The sequence below is a fragment of the Sebastes fasciatus genome, chromosome 18 (assembly GCF_043250625.1).
Source record: "Sebastes fasciatus isolate fSebFas1 chromosome 18, fSebFas1.pri, whole genome shotgun sequence".
Classification (NCBI taxonomy): domain Eukaryota; kingdom Metazoa; phylum Chordata; class Actinopteri; order Perciformes; family Sebastidae; genus Sebastes; species Sebastes fasciatus.
The window spans coordinates 25,362,474-25,377,191 of NC_133812.1; the positions used below are offsets into that span (position 1 = coordinate 25,362,474).

The 14,718-nt window shown below is 38.2% G+C and overlaps 1 protein-coding gene across 2 annotated transcripts in view; it reads right to left on the minus strand.

The window, feature by feature from the left end:
- Window positions 1-2,306: 2,306 nt before the first annotated feature.
- Window positions 2,307-14,718, minus strand: part of slc35b2 (solute carrier family 35 member B2) — a 43,141-nt gene continuing 30,729 nt past the window's right edge. Inside the window, exons 2-5 of one of the 2 annotated variants that reach the window (XM_074615280.1) lie at window positions 10,635-10,807; window positions 7,049-7,236; window positions 6,748-6,908; window positions 2,307-5,442 (exon numbers count right to left, since the gene is read on the minus strand). In XM_074615280.1, coding sequence (XP_074471381.1) covers window positions 4,510-5,442; window positions 6,748-6,908; window positions 7,049-7,236; window positions 10,635-10,660 — 1,308 coding nt within the window. In that variant the 5' untranslated portion in view covers window positions 10,661-10,807 and the 3' untranslated portion in view covers window positions 2,307-4,509. Of the gene's footprint in view, window positions 5,443-6,747; window positions 6,909-7,048; window positions 7,237-10,634; window positions 10,910-14,718 lie in introns of those variants that run through there. The other variant, XM_074615279.1, reaches the window with a different exon arrangement.

The following is a 14,718-nucleotide window of genomic DNA, read 5'->3' on the forward strand; positions in this document are numbered from 1 at the left end:
GCTCTGTGAGGTAATAACAAAACACAAAGATTGTTCCGGGAAGCTCCCGAGTCATGCCGGGCATTGCCAAAACAGTCAGATCCTGATGCTGGCTAATAGAAGTTAGATTGAAAACACTCATCCCTGCAGTCAGAGCAAGAGCCCAGAGTGACTGGTGGTTGGGGGCTGAAACCAGAGGTCTTCATATCTATCCCCCCCATATCTCTTGTTTGACTACAGACGCTGGCACTGTGACGCACTACTCCAGACCAGATAGGGTAAGTCGTTGTGAAATGAGAGGTGCGGGGAAATCCCCCCCATCGAGCAGCTGTGAGATTGATAACCCAGGGGGAACTGTTTTCTTGCACTTCACAGTCAAACACGGTCTTCAGTTTGATGTTCAGTGAATCATAATAGTGGTCTGGTTTATGAATCAGTGTCGAATGCAAAGAGCAGCTCAGACATCTTTGTTTCGAAAATAACATTATGCTGCCTTTTCTTGATAAGACCGGAGAGAGTGGAAGGAATATGGACAGATGGCAGAGAGGAAAACCTACTTAAGAGTATTTGCAGATGACATCCTACTCTATATAGCTGTTAGTCGTGTTAATGGGAGCTCCCTTTACTCCCTTGAAAACGGCATCAATTTATGCAGAACCCAAATTTTCCCGATTCGACTGTTATCAGGCAATTAAATAGACGTTATCAGTCACTATAAGAACCATAGATGTGGGTCATTAGGGGCCTACTACGTTGTAAAAGTAAAAGTGAAACTTCAAAGCAACACGTTCTAACACGTTGTAAAACTGAATGAAACGTCACGTTTTGAACACAAACAAAAAGACTTCTTTAGGTTTAGGCAATAACAACTACAACTTCTTTAGGTTTAGGCAACAAAACTACACCTTCTTTAGGTTTAGGAAACACAAAAAAACAGGTTTAGGCAAAAAGAAATACAACTTATTTTGGCACCAAAACTACAAAACTACTTGTTTAGGCACCAAAACTACAACTTCTTTAGGTTTAGGCAACAAAACTACAACTACTTTAGGTTTAGGCAATAAAACTACAACTTCTTTAGGTTTAGGCAACAAAACTACAACTACTTTAGGTTTAGGCAATAAAACTACAACTTCTTTAGGTTTAGGCAACAAAACTACAACTTCTTTAGGTTTAGGCAATAACAACTACAACTTCTTTAGGTTTAGGCAATGAAACTACAACTTATTTAGGTTTAGGCAATAAAACTACACCTTTAGGTTTAGGCAACAAAACTACAACTTCTTTAGGTTTAGGAAACACAAAAAAAACAGGTTTAGGCAAAAAGAAATACAACTTATTTAGGTTTAGGCAACAAAACTACAACTTCTTTAGATTTAGACAACAAAACTTCAACTTCTTTAGGTTTAGGCAACAAAACTACAACTTCTTCAAGTTTAGGAAAAAGAACTGCAACTTCTTTAGGTTTAGGCAACAAAACTACAACTTCTTTAGGTTTAGGCAATAAAACTACAACTTCTTTAAGTTTAGGCAACAAAACTACAACTTCTTCAAGTTTAGGAAAAAGAACTATAACTTCTTTAGGTTAAGGCAACAAAACTACAACTTCTTTAGGTTTAGGCAATAAAACTACAACTTCTTTAAGTTTAGGCAACAAAACTACAACTTCTTTAAGTTTAGGCAAACGAACTGCAACTTCTTTAGGATTAGGCAACAGAACTACAACTGTTCTAGGTTTAGGCATTCAAACTACAACTTCTTTAGGTTTAGGCAACAAAACTACAACTTCTTTAGGTTTAGGCAATAAAAACTACAACTTCTTTAAGTTTAGGCAATAAAAACTACAACTTCTTTAGGGTTAGGGTTACAATAAAGATTTTTCCGTAACGTGGCGATGTCACCAAGTGATACATTTGCATAATACCTGACTAGCAGCTAATTTGGCACGCCCTCAAACAAACTAGTTACAGTGGAGCTGGAGAGGAGTCCGAAGAGTTTGGTTCCTTTGACCAATCACAACAGAGTGGGCCAGCTGACCAATCAGAGCAGACTGGGCTTTTCGATTATGGTGACGGCGTGACCGTAGAGGAAACGAGAGAGGAGAATGGCGATGGCCTGTCGCAGGGTCATGATGATGGTGAAGACCGCAGCACCAAACTGGCTGATGGTGTAGAAGATGAAGAGCTGGCCACACGCCGAGCACACGGATAGCAACACGGCGTGAAGTTTATTGTATTACCTGCAAAGCAAACAGCACTGACCATGATGCAAATCCTGTAGCACAAACAATTTGAAACCGTAAAATCAAACCTCTTCACTTCATAGTGTTAAGTTAATTTAATATGTTTTATTATTAATCCAAATACCAGAGGAAATAGTAGAATGATAAAAACAAGGTACCACCAACATTGCATTTCCCTTGTATGCATTCTGTTCTGCAAGCTCCCCCCTGGGATCTACATTATCTTCACATCTCAATGACGACAATGAGCATCGTCATCATCATCATCCACTGTGTTCTTCCAAACATTCACATGTAACAGTGAAAACACATGAAGCAGTCCTTTTACAAAAGTACACAACGGACACGTTGGAAATAAACAATGACTAAGAGATATATTTACAAGACTTTTTTTTAGCCCAAAGTTAAACATTAAGTATTGTTGAGTGTGTTGAGACGACAACAAAAGAAATTTATCTTAAAACAATGCCGTGCAAAAAGTACCCACAGCAGCATCTGGTTCACCGATGTCGGGGTAAAATAGTACAATATTAAAGTAGTGCGCTCTTTATTACGCAAACTGTTGTTTACCACCCTCCATTACAGATGGTAGCCTCTGTAACATGTTAATATACCTTAACTTAAACAGTAATGTGTGCACCATGTTTTCAGGCTATGTTTACAGCTTTACAAGGTAAAATCCCACATTAAGACACATAAAGGCCCCTGCTCTCCAACATGGAGGACTGTGAGATAAGCATCTGGCTATTGTGACTGAAAGATAACTGAATGGGTAGAAAGTGTTGTCGTTACAGAAGGTGACAGACTTGTTCAAATATTTGGGATAAGGTTAAAAGGACCAGTGTGTAGGATTTAGTTGCAGGATTTTTTAGGACTTGGATGATCCAAACATTTCCAATAACTCCAGAGCTTTGTGATGTTCAAAACGTCAACGGTTATTGAAAAAAAATTAGATATAATCATGTTTTTTCTAGCGAATTATTCTGCTTCAATCCATATTTGTTGGCGTTTAGCCATTCAAAAACTACATTTTAGCTGCAGTCAAAAAACGGTTTGCTCTTCCGCTCGCAGCACACAAAGGACGCACCCATATTTAGAGCTGCAACTATTACTCAACTGATCGATTAGTCGATTGACAGAAAAATAATTGGCAACTATTATTGATAAGCGATTAATCGTTAAAATAATTTTTCATGCAAAAATGGCAGAAAATGCAGTTTTCAGCCTCTCAAGTGTGAAGATTTCCTGCTATTCTCTGTTTTTATATCCTATTAAACTGAATATCTTTGGGTTTTGGACTGACAAAACAAGACATTTAAAAACATCACCTTGGACTTTGAGAGACTGGGATGGACATTTTTCACTATTTTCTGACATTTTATAAACCAAACGATTAATCGATTAATCTAGAACATAATCGGCAGATTAATCGATAATGAAAATAATCGCTAGTTGCAGCCTTAGTTATAGTCATTAAAGAAAGAGATTGATTTAATAAAAAAAGACTGGCTCATTTAATCTGATGAATCACTTAATTCAAAATTGTTTTTTTTAGGGTGATGTCGTCATAAAATATGACAACAGACATTCAGAGCCTCTCAAATATGGAGATTTCCTGCTTTTCTCTGTTTTATCGCACATGAAACTGAACATCTTTGCGTTTTGGACTGACAAAACGAGACATTTAAAGACATCACCGTGGACTTTGAGAAACTGGGATGGACATTTTTCACTATTTTCTGATATTTTATAGACCGATGATTAACGATTAATCACTGTAAGAGAACTGGTATTGGTACTGGCATCGTCATTTTTTAAACGATACCCAGCCCTAATCCTACACACTGCTCCTTTAGGTAAGGGGCAATGTCATTAACGCTTTAAAATTAATGATTAGCCATACAGCTCACATACATTTCTCAGGGTCACAGTAACCTGTAATTGGCTGCACAAGCCACGTACGGTGGTTTAGGAAAAATATTCTACTGTTAAACTGTGAAAGAGGTGAAGAGGCAGTTTGCAAAGTTCATGATTTGGGACTCGTGCATAAGACAATCTTACAGGCACTCAAAACTTCTGTGACTTCTGACCTGACAAATCACATGGACCCCTTGGGGGCATCTTGGTGTAAGAGTCAAAACTGCAAAAATCCCTTTCTGTACCATTGCTAAGAAAAATAAAAACCAATGGAAAAGAACAGTAAAAAAAAAAGAAAAAAACCCAATAGATACACACAAATAGACAAAAAAGCACCACAGAAAACGTGGTCTCAGTTCCCAGTTTGAGTGTTACACCTTCTGTGCGAGCGGCTGCGCTGGCCGCCGGCTTGACTTCATGCGGCTACGTGCGTACACCCGTAAGAAAAGTGCCAAGAAAACTACCGCAACACCAAATCCACCGATTATGGTGACGGCGTGACCGTAGAGGAAACAAGAGAGGAGAATGGCGATGGCCTGTCGCAGGGTCATGATGATGGTGAAGACTGCAGCACCAAACTGGCTGATGGTGTAGAAGATGAAGAGCTGGCCGCACGCCGAGCACACGGACAGCAACACGGCGTGAAAGGCAAACTCGGAGTGGCGCGTCATGAAGGCCACCGAGTCGAAGAAGGCGCCCTGCTCCAGCAGAGAGCCGACGGTGAAGAGGCAGGAGAACAGGTTCACCCCGAACATCATCTGCACCGACGACATCTTGTACTTGAACAGGTTGTCCTGCCAGTTGGAGGTGAAGCTGTCGAAGACGATGTAGCCGATGAGGATGACGACCCCGCTGAAGGTGGTGACGGTGGACGGGTGCTTGCTGGGCGAGCTGGACAGCAGGAACATGCTGACGCCCACCGAGATCAGCACGGCGGTAAAGTACTCCCAGTATTCGTAGCTCTTGTGGGAGACGATCTTACCCATGAGCATGACGGGGATGACCTTGGAGGCCTTGGCCAGGACTTGAGTGGGGAAGCTGATGTACTTGAGCGCCTCGTACTGGCACCAGCTGCTCATGATGTTGGAGAGCGAGGCAAAGGAGTATTTGTACATGGGCGCTCCGTGGCGAGGCTGCTTGAACATGATGCACCACATGCCCGACACGGTCAGAGCCAGGATACGGTTCATGAACACCAAGAACTGAGAGTCCTTGAATTTCTCACCCTCCTCTTCTGGAGTCGTGGCTCCGTACGAACGCGTCATCACCCTCTCCTGCAGGACTCCCCATGTCAGGTACGATACCTGAGAATAAGAAAATGTATTCTTGACTTTTGAGCTTAGATTATTTTGTAACATAATACAGTTGCATTGGGTTATTTAGGTTTCCTTTGGGTATTTCTAAGTTCAGTTCAGTAAGTCCTAATACAATACCCTTTTGTACCAGGAGAGAGTTATTGGCTGCCGTAATAATTCCTCTCTCTTCTTAATGCAACAACTGTAATTAACAACGTATCTTCATCCAGTAGAAATGGGTGATTTTCATGGTTTAAAAATTAAAACCAATTTTCACTTTAACTCTGGGAATTACAGTACGGAACTGGGACCGCTTCCCTGAGCTCCCATAGTTCATAGTAAACGCGCAAGTTCTCTTCAGACACATGTAAAATATCAACATGGCAGCATGCGCTAAGTAATAATAATAATAATGATAATGTACAGGAAGCCAGTCATTGTTGTGAAATAAACCCCGACAGGGCGATGCATTATTTCACAACAATGACCGGCTAGCTGTACATTATCCCGCTTATTACACGACTCGCTTACTTAAGAAATCAATAATTTGACAAAAATGGTTTGCCAGAGTCCGACATCAGGACGGCGCCCATAGCACCAGTCTGTTACCGGTCTGCTATAAAGGAATAACAGACCGCAGAACGCTGTGATTGAACAATCAGAATCTAGTATTCAACACAGATGTGTAATAATAAAAGTGAGGACCCTAAAAAAAGTCTGTGTCTCCTCAGCAACATCAAGTAAAACACTGTCTGCTGTAAAGTTTGTCTAAAGTATGCAACTAAAAGCAGCAGCACCACTAATTTATTCCAGCACCTCGAGCAGAGGCACGCAGTCGAGCGGGAGGAGGTATGTGGCACTGCAGGTTGCACAAGGCGGTGGCAGCCCTGAAAAAACACCTGCTATAACGCAGGCAACATTAGAGGAATTATTTCCTCATAGTATCCCATGTATGTAAACGCCGGATCTGGAAGAGCCGCCTTCTTGTCCCCCCGTCAGCTACAACACTACTGCTGCTGCACTACTGTAATTAATGTTGAATAATATTGTTGAATTATTCCTTATTTCATGGGCTATTTGGGGATTTATATACTGTATATGCATTATTATTGCATACTTGTGTATATGTATATATATACTGTATATACACAGCACCTCCCTTTATATAAACTTCATTTGGGCATCTTTTCAAATAGCGAGTGAGCAAACTGTAAAACAAACATCCTCCACGCCTCGTACAGCTGCACAAACAGAAGAATAAATGATATGCACTATAGAGATTAGAACACATTTGCTCTGTAGGAGTATCCCCACCTGAAGTCCAGCAGCACAAAAGATTAATTTGACGACCTGTCTCACGGACGAGCCGGAATCACCCTCGTTCCTGGGCGCAACCGACACGTCATCCAACAGACCTGTTTTGGCCTCACTGCCAAACACGCAGGTCTTAATGATGGGGAAGCAAATCCCGCTACCTGAAAGAAAAGAAAACATACATAAAACATATTGAGTGAACTCGATATGAAGGTGGCCAAGAAGGAACTACAACAAGTTTGTCTTCTTTAATTGCCGCATTCATTTCAAAATTACATGTTAGTATCTCACAAGTCCACACCTGTTTCTAAGTAATTGGTGCGCTTGAAGTAGCTAATGAGGAAGTAGCCAGGGATGATGATGGTGGAGTATCCCAGGATGTTGACGAGGAAGCGTAAGGGCCACACATCTTGCCAGCCTTCCAGTAGTGACGACTCCTGGGCAGCCACAGTGGAAGGGATGAGAAGCAGCACAAGTGCAGGCCAAACCCTACAGGACAACAAGACATGGTATATCAGGACACATCGTTACGTACATAACAGAAAAAAATACTCAATATTTGGCAAACTCAGACTGATTTTAACTTTATAATACACAGTTAATATCACCAATACACCAAGACCATACATGACATTACTACCCTAGCATATCAATGCTGATAATAATCAACTGGGTAACAATTAGGGGTGGGAAAAAAATCGATTCACCTATGTATCTTGATTTTTTTAGTGCCAGAATCAATATATTTGCTTCATTGAGTCTATGCAGAAGTAAAAGGAAGTTACCGCATTTATTATTGTAGTCTGAGTAACGTGACGTCATATCCGTTCCGTATCCGTCAACCAAAACAAACAGTAGCCGTAAGGCCGTAGCAAGCAGAAACCGGCAGATACGACAAAGCAGAAAACGGTGGAGGGTCCACGTGGATACGACGTGCACCCTCACATGTTAAATCCAGCGTGGTAAACTCTACACATCCAGTAAAGTATGGAAACACTTTGGGTTTCACACATTACCAGGAAAAGCAGAGCTAGACATCACGGCTAAAACTGCATGCTAACTCTGTCACGGACAGGAAATGTTATCGTATTGCAATAACGTGCGGTCAAGCCGTCCGTCGCTCTCATCTCCGTGGTCAAATGGGCCGACGCTACAACTGTAGAGCACCCATATACTGACATTTATGTTAAATGCATTCAAACGGCCACGATGGAGCTGACCATGGATGGATAAAGAGAACGGAGCTGACGGGAGAGCTGGCGAAGAGCTTGGTGAAGTTAGAAGAAGTAGACAACTGTGACTACGTCCGGTTTTCAAAATAAGGTGTTAACAAAGGGAACTGTATATACAAAATACATCTATGGAAATAAGATTGATTGGATTATAATCACCAGAAGTATAAAACATTAAATGTCCCTTATAAATTTAAAAAAAAAATACCACTAATTTGTGAAGGAAATGTCTTTATTCTTTGATTTTTTGGTTCCTGGAATTTATTTTATAAATAATTCCTGACAATTACTGATATATTGGACTTCAGGACATCTCTGACTACATACATGCTGAGAAGCAAACATTTTAATGCATTCATTTAGATAAGTAAAAGTCCCTAGAAGTGTATGATTTAACTTTTTTCCCATGGTCTAGTGTTAAAAATTCTTAATATCGAATCACAATACTTAAAAATCCCAATACATATCGAGCCGGCACCCAAGTATCGTGAAAGTATAAAATCAGGAGATAGGTGTATGGTCCCAGCCCTAACGTGTTTGTTCAAAGATGGCACCCAAATTAGTCTTATGAAAGTTGTTCACTGGGTGCATACGCCAAAAAAGCCTCCGACAATAATTGCGTATAGGAAGTCAGGGTGCATCACGTGATGAACGCGGAAGCTGCAATACCCCGTGCAGCAAAAAATACGTCAAAACCACGTCAATCCTCAGCTCCGTTGCCGGGGGCGTGATTTTCACAAGCGAACTAGTACTACCTGTACTATCCCGTCTTTATGCACAACAAAGGCCACAGCATGAAAGGTGGGGAATCACACGAACAACCTTAACCTGTCAAACAAGTCCTGAAGAAAAGGAGATGCACTTCATCACCCACCCCCACAAGAACACTGATAACTCCAAGCATATCTGTCACGAACTACTAGATTCCTATGAAATAAGGTGTGCTCCTTGCTGTCGTGGCACTGAGTGTGTATCCCATTCAAAAGAGAGGCCGGGCCTCCTCCCAGGGGGGCCGGTGGGCCTGACTCACACAGAGCCTCTTTTGTGTGGGACTCTGCTATGGCCTGCAGTCCACTGCAGAGAGACCTGGGCTCCGAACAAGCAACTTATTACATGGAGGAATGCACTGCACTGGCTGGACGGCCAACCCACAGGCTGCTATACCACGGAGAGAGAGAGCTGCAAAACATGTACCTGAGGAGATAAGCCCTGTGTCTACGAATACATGACACGATAATAAGTTGACACAATACCTCATAATTACTATGTCGTTATTACCACCTGGGTGTGGTCTAGATAAATACATATATTCACAGTAAACACATCAGTGCGGAGGGAAAAACACAGACTGGTGTTGCACCAAATTCTGTGACCCATCAGATTCTATGACCTGTACAGAGCAATGTTTTTAATCACGTTAACACATACAGTATTTTGATTAGTGTTAACAAATATGGTGTGTCCATAGTATTAAGAGGTGTTCAGTTTCACAGCTATCAAATTATGTGACTCTCTAATATCTGGGTAACAATTTTTGGTGAACACCTATAGTCATTTGAACCTACTGGGACACCATTCCTGTTAACAAAGCAAGTAATAAAGTATGATAATAGACATTTGCATTGTAAAGATAAAGCTAACTTAGGCTAGCTCCTCTTTTAACTATCAAATTATGTGACTCTCTCTCCTAATCTATAGCTGAATATTACAGGGTAACATTTTTTTGTTGAACACCTATAGACATTTTGAGCCTACTGGGACACCATTCCTGTTAACACCTATCAAAACAAAGCAAGTAATACAGTATAATATTAAACATTTGTAGTGTAAAAATAAAGCTAATTTAGGTTAGCTCCTCTTTTAACTATCAAATTATGTGACCCTCTCCATATTTAATATCTGAATATTAAAGGGTAACATTTTTTTGGTGAACACCTATAGTCATTTTGAGCACAATCCCTGTTGACGCCTGTCAAAACAAAGCAAGTAATGAAGTATAATAATAGTGTAAATGTGGAGTTAACTTAGGTTAGCTCCTCTTTTAACACAAAATTATATGACTTCATATTTAATATCTGAATATTACAGGGGAACATTTTTTTGTTGAACACCTATACCCATTCTGAACCTAATTGGACACAATTTCTGATAAGTAATAAAGCATGATAATAGACATTTGCATTGTAAATGTACTGCATGAGGGTCACATAATACTACTTACTATCAAATGATATGACTCTCTCTCTGTATCTATATCTGAATATTACAGGGTAACTTTGTTTTGTTGAACACCTATAGTCACTTTGAACCTACTGGGACACCTTTCCTGTTGACACCTATCAAAACAAAGCAAGTAATAAAGTATGATAATAGAGTAATAGAGTAAATATAAGAGAGCAATAGTGTAAATGTGAAGCTAGCTCTTCAGGTCACATGATTCATGTTTATGTTTAGCTCGCAGCTTGTTTTGCAGACTTCATTAAAACACTAACAGTGATTATAATGATGAATAAGATGAATTAACGGTTAACCGACTTCACTGGCAGGATGACAACTCCACGAGTCACCAGTCAGCCGAGCTTTACCACACCTAAAACACTCCTTTGTAACATGAAGACGTGTTTCCAGTTAGCTAACTGAGGTTCCTCTCGTTACCTCCACGAAGCAGCAGAAGAAGTCATTTTCCCCTCCAGCCTCTCCGACACCTGGAGACTCTTCAGCCCGCAGACAGACTCACACCGCCCCGCTGGAGCAGAGCATGAAGCCGCCCGGAGCCCGGCAGGTAACGATGTGTTATAATAATGATGGTGTTGTTTCGGAGTCGCCGCCTTTAGCTCTGATGTCTTCAACTTCTCCTCCTCAATGGCCGATGTGTTCACTCTGAGGCCGGAAACACCCCCCGACTCTACACCAGCGTCCCCTGGAGGCGGTGCTGCCATCTGTCGGTGTGGAGGAGGAACTGCAGGGCGAAGCTGGTTTAATTGTTGAGCACATACAGTATTAGAGCCACATTGAGGGAAAACAAATCTGAGATTTACAGAATAAAGTCATTATATTATGAGAAATAAATTCGTAACATTACGAGAAAAAAAGTCGTAATATTATGAGAAAAAAGTCGTAATATTACGAGAAAGAAAGTCGTAATATTATGAGAAAAAAGTCGTAACATTACGAGAAAAAAAGTCGTAATATTATGAGAAAAAAGTCGTAACATTACGAGAAAAAAAGTCGTAATATTATGAGAAAAAAGTCGTAATATTACGAGAAAGAAAGTCGTAATATTATGAGAAAAAAGTTGGAATATTATGAGAAAAAAGTTGTAATATTACGAGAAAAAAGTTGTAATATTACGGGAAAAAAAGTCGTAATATTATGAGAAAAAAGCCGTAATATTACCAGAAAAAAAGTCGTAATATTATGAGAAAAAAGTCGTAACATTACGAGAAAAAAAGTCGTAATATTATGAGAAAAAAGTCGTAACATTACAAGAATAAAGTCATAATATTATGAGAAAAAAAGTCGTAACATTACGAGAAAAAAAGTCGTAATATTATGAGAAAAAAGTCGTAACATTACGAGAAAAAAAGTCGTAATATTATGTGAAAAAAGTCGTAATGTTATGAGAAAAAAGTCGTAACATTACGAGAATAAAGTCAGAATATTATGAGAAAAAAAGTCGTAACATTACGAGAAAAAAAGTCGTAATATTATGAGAAAAAAGTCGTAACATTACGAGAAAAAAAGTCGTAATATTATGAGGAAAAAGTCGTAACATTACGAGAAAAAAAGTCGTAATATTATGAGAAAAAAGTCGTAACATTACGAGAAAAAAAGTCGTAATATTATGAGAAAAAAAGTCGTAATATTATGAGAAAAAAGTCGTAACATTACGAGAAAAAAAGTCGTAATATTATGAGAAAAAAGTCGTAACATTATGAGAAAAAAAAGTCGTAATATTATGAAAAAAAAAGTTGTAATATTACGAGAATAAAATCATAACTTTACGAGAAATAAAGCCGTAATATTACGAGAAAAAAGTCATAACTTTAAGAGAAAAAAAGTCGTAATATTATGAGGAAAAAGTCGTAATGTTATGAGAAAAAAGTTGCAACATTACGAGGAAAAAAGTCGTAATATTGCGAGAATAAAGTCATAACATTATGAGAAAAAAAGTCGGAATATTGCGGGATTAAAGTCATAACTTTACAAGAAAAAAGAAAATAACACGTAAAATTACTACTTTATAATATTATGACTTTATTCTCATAATACTACAACTTTTTTGTCTTAAACTTATGACTTTATTCTCGTAATATTATGACTTTATTCTCGAAATCTCAGATTTATTTTTTTTCCTCAATGTGGCCCTAATACTGTCGTACCATAGATCACAACAATGATAAATAAAAATGAAAATGTAAACAAAAAACATTATTCGTTATTAACGTTATTCATTCGAGGTCAAGGGAGCCATTTGAAAATGGCCATGACAGGTAAAGGTAGATAAGATAGATAGATAGATAGATACAAGGTAGATAATGATGTGTGCAAGCGGGAAGTCACAAAGATGTTAAGCAGTGATAGAAACAAGGAAACTATTATAAAATAATAAAAAAATATAAAATTATAAAATAAAGCAGTAAAGCAAAGGTCAAAACTCCAGGTCATATAAAGAGAAACTTTATTGTGAGAACAACGCGTTTCGTTTTTTTAACCGGAGGACCATCACGTCCTCTCCATGCACTTAAGAAGTAGTTGAAGTTGTGCCAAAAACTACACAACAGTACATAAAGTAGTTAAATGAATTACATCTCGACCAGCTATAACATTAAAATGCACAGAGAAGTAATAAAAGATTATTTTATTCATTATATAACATTCTTTTATCAGTCTAATTATTTATCTTATTTTGGCTGTTTACGCTTTTAATTGAGGTTTATTTATTTATTTGCCTAATTATTTACTGTATTTTACTGTTTTACTCTGGCTTTTAGAGCTTAATTTATTTATTTATTTATCTATCTGTCTAATTTTTTATTGTATTTTACCTTTTTAATCTGGCTTTTAGTTGAGATTTTATTTATTAATGTATTTATCTGTCTAATTATTTATTGTATTTTACCTTTTTAGTCTGGCTTTTAATTGAACTTTATTTATTTATCTGTCTAATTATTTATAGTTTTTTACCTTTTTACTCTTCCCTTTAATTAAGCTTTTTTTGATCCATTTATTCATGTATTTTAGTCTGTTTTGCTCATTGCTATATGTTGGTATACCAAGTTAGAGTTTCTAATCCTGCCTCTGGTGTTTCCTCACTGTTAATTGATGAGATTTATGTTTATGTTTTTGTTGTTTATGTTTATTTATGTTTATTTATTGTGTGGAGCAATGTGTTACATTTTATTTGTATGAAAGGTGCTGTACAAATAAAGTCTGATTGATTGATAGACATAAGAACACAACAGAATTAAAGTGTCCATTATGAATAAAGACCATTATTATTACTTTTGATATTAGCTGACAAAATTATGTACATATATAACATTTTGAATATGCTTTTTTTCCCCAGCTGACACATCAGGGAAAGCCCAGGTGGATCTAATCCCGCTAACAATGGCTTTGTTCCATTAAAGTAAGTAAAGCCAGTGAGTGAGCGCTGAGCAATAACTGACACATCTAAAAGGAATGCTTTATTGTTATTACTTACACCTGGGCCTTTTTCTGCTTTGACATGTCAAAATGTGTGCTGTGGAACATATATGCAGGAATTTGACTTGTAATGGAGTGAATTTTACATTGTAGTATTTCCACTTTATTACATAAATGAACAGTGGCGGGAGACGATCCTTTATTTGAGGGAAAAAATAGACTATAATTAAGTGCTTTTGATCAGAATTAATGACCAAAAGTGTCTGGAAACATGCATCAGCAAGGCCTGCATGTTAAAGCAGCTATGATACTACAGGATGAATAATATAGCACTTACACCCTGTTTCCACCACAGGAACTTTCCCCCCGCAACTAAGAACCTTTTGAGGAACTCACTGTGTTTCGACCGCAGGGTCTAAACTGATTTCCAGGGACATCTTATAAATAATAAAATCTATTCTAAGGCAAATTAAAGGTCCCATATTATCAAAAAGTGACATTTTCATGGCTTTTATATTATAAAAAAGGTTTAAGTTCTACATAAATACTGTGAAAGTATTGAAACACTTAATCCACAGTGAAATACACACAGCCCCTATTCAGAAACTGAGATTTTGAAACAAGCCATCAGGATTTCTGTCCATTTGTGATGTCATAAATCTACAATATTTAGACCATTTCAAAGTTTTAAATGTCAACATTCTAAATGTGTCCCAGTTTATTTCCTGTTACTGTTGCACTGTATGTGAATGACATCAGCTGAGAGGAAGTAAACATGGACCCAAGCTGTTGCCTAGCAACGCAATTCTGTTGCAATTCCATTGAAATGCACTAAAACGGTGTTTCAGACAGAGGGTAAATACAGGTATATTCAAGCAGACAGCATGAGGAAAATAAAGTTTTTTTTTAAACATTAAAGTATGTAAACACGTTCTAGTAGAAACACAAAATACAAGTTTGAACCTGAAAATGAGCACGATATGTCCCCTTTAAATCAGTGGTACGGGCGATGTAATGTAAAATAATGTATGTGTTATTTTATGTTTTTCTCCACAACTATCTGGCAACGCCCGGTAATTATCTCGCAACC